Below are 7,530 nucleotides of genomic sequence, written 5' to 3' on the forward strand. Positions count from 1 at the left end.
TCTTTCTTTCTGACACCTTTTCCATGAAATGTAGGTGGTGCTTTATGTCAAGGAAGAAATGAAGAGGAATGATCTTCCAGAAACAGCAGTTATTGGACTTCTGTGGACCTGTATAATGAATGCCGTTGAATGGAACAAGAAGGAAGAACTCGTTGCAGAGCAGGCTCTCAAGCACCTGAAGGTAAAGGGTCTTAGTAAGGAACTGTCCCAGCTGCAGCTCTTTAGAGTATGACAAATGGGTTCCAACTGCATTTCCCCCAGACTCAGACTAAACATATACTTGATAAGTTTTTCTTTTCAAATTTGCCACTGCCTGAAAAGTTTCAGATGTAAGAGCCTATGAAATATCTAAGGGTAAGTTCTTATTTAAAACAATATTAGAAAATCTACAGAATCATCACATACAGTCTTAAAAAGAACTATGGTCTAACTATTGGCTTTCTTTTTGTTCTATATGACAAAAATTCTTATTGAATATTTTTGTTTAAGTGAACCATGTTAGAATTTGAGAAGTATCTGAGTGGTGGAAGAAATCAGCTGATTGTGTAAATTATATATTTTTGTGCCTCAATACATGTGGTTTTGCTTTTATTAATTGTCTTCTCCCTATAAAACTATGTTAAGACAAGTGGAAGACTTAGATCCTGCCTTCAGAATTTGCACTGAGTTGGGAAGTCAAAGGCAGAATAAACTAGGTAGAATATAAGTTAGAGATAAATTTCAATGTTTGTGAGAGCATAGCAGTGAGTAAACTGTGTTAATTTGATCAGGGAAGTCTCATTGGTATAGATAAGTGTTGAATTGAGTGGGTCGTAGAGAAAACAATGGCTATACATCTGGGACTGAAAGCCATGGATATTTGGGGTAAAGGTAACAATAGGAACAAAGTGGTACAGTTGACCTGTGAGGGGTCTGGGACATCTGGGGAAGGAGAATCCCTCTCCTCCAATGGCAGAGCCACACTCCATTGATACAACGGATATTGTGTGAGGATATGACCTCATTTTCACAATATCCATCAGACATAGTAGGCACAGCAGTTATCATTAATAGAGGCAGATAGATTCTCATATTTGGTCTCTTCATTTAGTGGATACAGCCAGAAAAATCTGATAAGATGCTGGGATAAAGAGCATTCATTTTGACTGGGCACAACATAAGATATTAATCCTAAAAGTGAATGTTTTCTAAGCAAATCTCTGGATTATTATGATGATTGCAGCAACGTCAGCTCTGTACCTCCCACACAAGTAACGATTTTCTCTCTCCACTTCTGTTCCAGCAATATGCGCCCCTACTGGCTGTGTTCAGCTCCCAAGGCCAGTCCGAGCTGATCCTCCTCCAGAAGGTTCAGGAATACTGTTACGACAACATCCACTTCATGAAAGCCTTTCAGAAGATCGTGGTTCTCTTTTATAAAGGTACCCATCCATGCAGTTCCACCACTGTGTTTCTATGTTTTATCGACACTCTTTGAGGGGCAGAGCAGGGCATGAGGAGAGGAGGTCTTGGGGTCCCTGTTTGGCATGGGGGACAGCAAGATGCTAATTTGTGTAAGTTTTGGTGAGAAAACCGTATTTTGTAGCGAGAGAAGGCACACCGCCATATATGTCCGCATCGCCTCAGGAACCATCCAAATTAGGCCCCTGGGCACTTCTTACTGGTAGAAGTTGTCAGAAGACTGGTGGTGAACTGGTTATTGTTTCTTGGGGATAGAGAAAAAATGTGATTATATAAAATCGAGTCTGTTTTTGAAAGGTAAGGATTAGCTCTAATAACAATGATTATCAAAATGCTGTATATATTATGTTCAGACTCTTTTAGGTGCCATAAAGCTGACTTTAAAATTACTGACATAATTAGCCCTTTTTACTTTGTATTTTAGTTATGTGGCCCAGCCATTCTCCTATTTTCCAAGGAAATGGCTATTTTTAGGTTTTCACATTTACTGTCTTTTCATTGTATTTATAAGGATTAGGTTGCCATGACAACTGGCACTAAAAAAATGAATGCTAAAGGTTTTAACTGATCTCAATCTTTATACCCACAGCATATAAAAAATGATCTTGGACTATTTTTTGGTCTAGATTTATATAGTTTTATGAGGGAGATAAAGGAGCACTTAAGAAAATGATACATTTTGAACATTAGAAAATGCTTATTTTAAACATTATTTTATTAATAATGGCATAGTATTCATAAAATATTAAAAAGTATAAATTAATACCAGCCAAATGTTTATTTTCCCTTTGATGTGTTCTTAAATGTGTCTATTTTGAATGTTAACTTGGAAATTTGGAATATAAAAATTTTGCAGTATTAATAGCTATTTTTACAATGTTTAATAGCATTTCAGAATGAATTTTAATTGGCCATATATATTCTTCAAACGCATGCATCTTGTCCACAAGTGTTTGGGCGATACCTTACATTTTCAGAACACTAAGGTATTCCACAGCGATTATTATGCCAGTAGGAGAATACGATGGCTGCCAATTTCCATTTGAAGTTCAGTAATTGGTGTTTTCTCTGGCCAGATCTGAGTTAGGTCTTTTTGGTTTTGGTCATGATATAATAGCATTCTAAACTTAGGGCTCACCAAATGATACCCAAAGTGATCCGTTAGAACCAAACCTGCAGGCCATATTGCCAATCCACATGTGGTACCCAGCAGCCAAGAATGAAAAGCAGGGTCCACGCAGCCAGTAGGCATTCTGTCTACATTTGTCACAGCTGGCTCCACTTGTAAGACTGGTAGAGAGACCTAGGGATGGGTTTGCTTTGAGGGTGCTCACCATTTTCCACTACAGAAAAGCAACCGTTCACAAATGTTACCTGAACACAATTTGCCTTCTTCTCATTTAACAGCTGACTCAACCAACCAGTGTTTCTTACCAGATTTTTTTAAACTGAGACATAGTTGTTTGAGCTTCGTCTACAGGATCACTCCATTTTATTATTGTACTTAATTCACAAAAAAATCAACAAACCATTTGCTATTGGTAATGGCATTTGGGTTGCAGATGACCTTCTAAAATCTTTCTTCAAATTTCTCATTTTAACCGTGAATGCCAACATCTTTCTCCATTATGCTCTATAACAACTACTGACAGGTAGTAAAACTGGCTACTTTTGAGTTTTTTCTTATTCTTCAGCCCCAAATGCTGTGGGACAGTGACCTGAAATTGTAAAATAACCCAACAAGTGGACACAGAGAGTAAAAAGGAAAGAGGCATTAGCTCTTCCTTAGGCCATTCATTAAATAGGTAATCAGCTTCTAAATATTAATAACACAAAGTTAGTAAGGTCTGTGGCAAGTATGAGCAGGCCCACGGGAACACAGGAAGGGTAAGTGTCAACATCAGTTTTATTCCGGCATACTTGTTTTTGGAAATGAAATCAGGAATCTCTTTTAAAAACGGAAACCTAAAATATATCACTGAGATATTTTACGTACCATTTTCTAGGTAATTTTCCACAAAATCATACCTACAGTATGTTTTCCTGGATGAAATAATCACGTTTTCTCTTGAGAGCGTGGAGTCCCTGAAGAATGATTGTTCCACACCCCTGTTAAGAGTGTTACTGTGTTTACGTTATCTCTTTTGCCTGGTTTTTTACTTTGACCTTATTTTGTCCTCCAAACACTTGTGCACCACAGACATGTATTTGATTTGTTTCTATAAGGATCTGGATGCTCTTGTTCTGTATTTTATCTGCCTAGAGAGGCTTGATGAACAGTGAGTTTAAAGCACTCCTTTCCCCACTGGTGTGTGCATAAGTAAGAATCACCTGGAAAGCTTGTTAGAAGAAAGATACCCCGGGGACTCTGATTCAGTAAGTCCAGGGTTGGGCCCGAGAATTTGCATCTTAACAAGCTTCCAGGTGATGCTGTGACTGTTATACCAGGGCCAGAAGGGTATGGCATTCGAGAAGCGACCTAAAATAACATGTTCAAGAATATACGTATTGTTGATTCCATGTATATATACATATTTAACAAACATTGAATAGTGTTTTTCCTGCTTCTTTTATCCAGTGATGTGGATTCTTTTTGTTTATTATAAGGAACATTTTGTTTTAAAGCAGGCTTTTAAAAATGTAATGAAAATCCTTGTTCCTTTTTCATTTTTTTCTCTCTCTCTTACACACACAACACACGCATGTACACACCCCTTCCCCAACATCCCCAGAACTTGAGGATAACAGAAACATGGGGATTTGATTCCCCTGCCCCTTTGGTAAACCTAATTACTCGATTGAATGCCATTTTTGAAAGAATTTTAAATCTTTTATATAAAATTGAAATAAGACTGAGTAAAGTATAAATAATGCTTTTCAGCAAAGAAAAAAGTGGTGATTGGTCATTTTTTCATTTCTGAGACAGTGAGAAATAGTAAATCCATTGCTAACTTTCAAACATCACACTATTGACTTTTTAAAATAATTTCTCTTCCTTCCTAAAGATAAATGTTATAGACTCTGCTAAAAAATAGAAAACTACCTTCTCAGATACTATTATTATCTCTATCATGGGTCTTCTTGTTTACACAATTTTTTTAGGTTAAATTCTGTCCCTCATGCAAATTTTTCTAAAAGAAGTTTCTTAATTCTTGTTCTAAAAAAAGGTGAGTGCCCTTCTCAGCATATATTCCCAGCATTCTTAGGGTAAATTATTTTTGACTCTTGTCCCTGTGTGACATCCTTAATAAAAAAATTCCAAATTTCCTAAGTTCCAAGTGACATAGTTTTAGATTTAACTATCCAAATAACTAACATTATGTAAAGCTTAACAATTCTCAAACTATTTTTACAGTATTGTCTCTTTGATTCTCATGAACTCCCAGATTTTAAATTAGAGCTCTACAAATTGAGAATTATTTAATTTTTCTCATCAAGTTAATACATTTATTCATTATGCACATGTTGAATGCATCCTATATGGCAGGTCTTACATTAAATGCTGGAAATAAGATGAACAAACTGGTCCCTGACTTCTGAATTTCTGAGTATAGAAGAAAGCAAAGAATTATAGAATCACCATGTCAGTTGCTAAAATAAACCTCATAGAGAGGGTGTCAGAAGGGGTAGGACAACAGAGAAAGGCCACCTAACTTACAAGAATGCAACTTTTCACCATTTATCTGATTTTCAGTAGACAATGCATTTGATAGATTTTTACTTGTCATTTCATACCCTTTTCACAAGCATTGTCATCGACAAGGATTCTAGCAGTTGCATGGCCTCCTTTAGCCTCTGTGGGGCAATAAAACACAGGAATGAGCTCTTGTCCTTCAAAAGGAAGCCTCAGACAAATAATATCACTAAACTGCAGTCTAAATCAGCTTTCTGGCCTGTACTTTGTATCACCCTCAATTCATTAAGGTGCAGAGAAAAAAATGAACTTCCCCTTTATATGTTTGTCACATTTTTTAATTCTATGTTTTTGTTTTATAACATTAAGAATAGTTTAATAGTACATGCATATAATTTATAAACTCAAAAATATACATGTTGGGTGTCCATACTCAAAATTGTCCTACTGATAAGGAAGCATGATCAAAACACTTTGATAATTACTGATCTAAGTCATCAGCATCTTAAAGATAATTTATAAATTATATAAAAGGGACTTTTAAAATCCTTATTAATGTTCTAGAAAAATCTCTCTTAGGCAGTCTTGCACAATAACAGGTCACTTCCTCAGGCCACAACTGTGTGCTCCTCACTTCTATGACAATTGGGCTTTGATGGCTAGTGGAAATTTCTTTCATCCTTCTGAGTGGAGGGTGGAGAGCTAAGAACAGAAGGAGCTAAAAACCTAGAAGATAAGAACAGTCCTATAGGACCGCTGATTATAACTCTCATGTCCAGTGCTTTTAAATGAATAAATCCAGACCTCTTCCTTCCTTTGCAAAATGTAGTGTATTTAATGATAAAATAAACAAAATACTTAAATTTTCTAAAACCAATCATGTTCATTTGTAGTCAGTTTAATTTCTTCAATTTAATTCAAGAGCCTTTTCCAAGAATTATTAATTTTTTTAAAAAGGATGGAGAAAAACTTACTGTTTTGGTTATGAAAAGGTCAGTGCTGCTTTAAGTGAAAAAAAAGTTAAATGATTTCTGTCATTTTCATAGGTCAAAATTATATCTTAACTGAAAATACATTATTAGAGATGTGTCAGCCTTGCTTGGATTTGTCAATATTTGCAATGGATTGGACTCACATTGGGAACAATAATAAATGCTTTTTATTTACTGTCTCATTTCCCACTCCAAAATCCTAAAAGACAACCCATTAGAACATTGGCATAGTGTGTAGGCTGTTATTTTCCTTTTCTTAACATTAAATATTCTCAATTAATGCTAACTTGAGAATATCAAGACACACTTGTGGAATTTAGATTTTTAAGTAACGGTTAGCATTTTTTATTAGAAATCTATAGGAACTCTATGTCTCTGTTTTTCTCTTAATGTAGTAGTAGAAAAATATTACTTTTGTAATTTAGGATATTACGCTTTAGGAAAATAAATTAGGTATTTAATGATGGAATAAGTGTAGAACTTTGGCTTATGAATATATTGATTCCATAACATACCCAAGGAGCTCATCTTTATATCTGATTGTTACCATCATTGTTGTATACTGGTCTATATTTTCTTCCCTTTGCCATTTTCTCCTAAAAAAGAAAATCCCCTTAAAAGACCAGTCATTTGAGGTTGCTTCTTAATCAAGATATGATTGAACTTGGCAGGACATAGAGTATTCTGAAATGCTGGAATTGCTGATTCATTTGCAAAATCATAAAGTAACTCTGCTTTCTACCAGCAAATTAGCACTGTAAGAGATGTCCAAGTTTCAGCAGTGTGACCTATAGGCTTGCATTATATCATGCCTGATGATGTATGTCATCATCATCACTGAAGCCTATATTTAGCTCACTGTCAAAATATGGCATTGTGCTACATGGAAATGAGCTTGGTTCCTTTCTTTTGATAAGTTTCAGATATAGATTTCTTTTATCATAGAGTGTTTAATATGAAAAAGATTACTTTGTATTAAAGTATAAAACATGAAGTTGTTTTAAAACGTGACATTTGTATAGTAACTTGAAATCTTTGCTTTGAAATTGCAGCTGATGTTCTAAGTGAAGAAGCAATATTGAAATGGTATAAAGAAGCACACGTTGCTAAAGGCAAAAGCGTTTTTCTTGATCAGATGAAGAAATTTGTTGAGTGGTTACAAAATGCAGAAGAAGGTATGATCCCATTTAACAACTTTGATGGTCATTAAACAAATACTTTCTCATGATACTTCAAAATATTTACCTCTTAGCAAGATTTTTCTTGCTGTCTTAAGTTCTTGAGGTACCTTTCACATCAAACATTTTGCCTACATCTTAGCCCTCCTTTCTAAATCAAAGCAATAAAAATTTCTACATGGTTTTAAAAATAAAAAACTTAAATTATCCACCCTAATGGAAGACAACAAGGAAGAAACAATCAGCAAATGTGAAAAGAAAAAAA

At 35.0% G+C, this 7,530-nt stretch overlaps 1 protein-coding gene across 1 annotated transcript in view; it reads left to right on the top strand.

Moving 5' to 3' along the window:
- Positions 1–7,530, top strand: part of BZW2 (basic leucine zipper and W2 domains 2) — an 83,446-nt gene that overhangs the window by 74,330 nt on the left and 1,586 nt on the right. Inside the window, exons 8-10 of the mRNA XM_012659393.1 lie at positions 35–181; positions 1,283–1,421; positions 7,140–7,262. Of these exons, the coding sequence (XP_012514847.1) occupies positions 35–181; positions 1,283–1,421; positions 7,140–7,262 (409 nt within the window). The remainder of the gene's footprint in view (positions 1–34; positions 182–1,282; positions 1,422–7,139; positions 7,263–7,530) is intronic.

This window comes from Propithecus coquereli, unplaced genomic scaffold (genome assembly GCF_000956105.1).
Source record: "Propithecus coquereli isolate 6110/MARCELLA unplaced genomic scaffold, Pcoq_1.0 Scaffold61, whole genome shotgun sequence".
Taxonomy (NCBI): domain Eukaryota; kingdom Metazoa; phylum Chordata; class Mammalia; order Primates; family Indriidae; genus Propithecus; species Propithecus coquereli.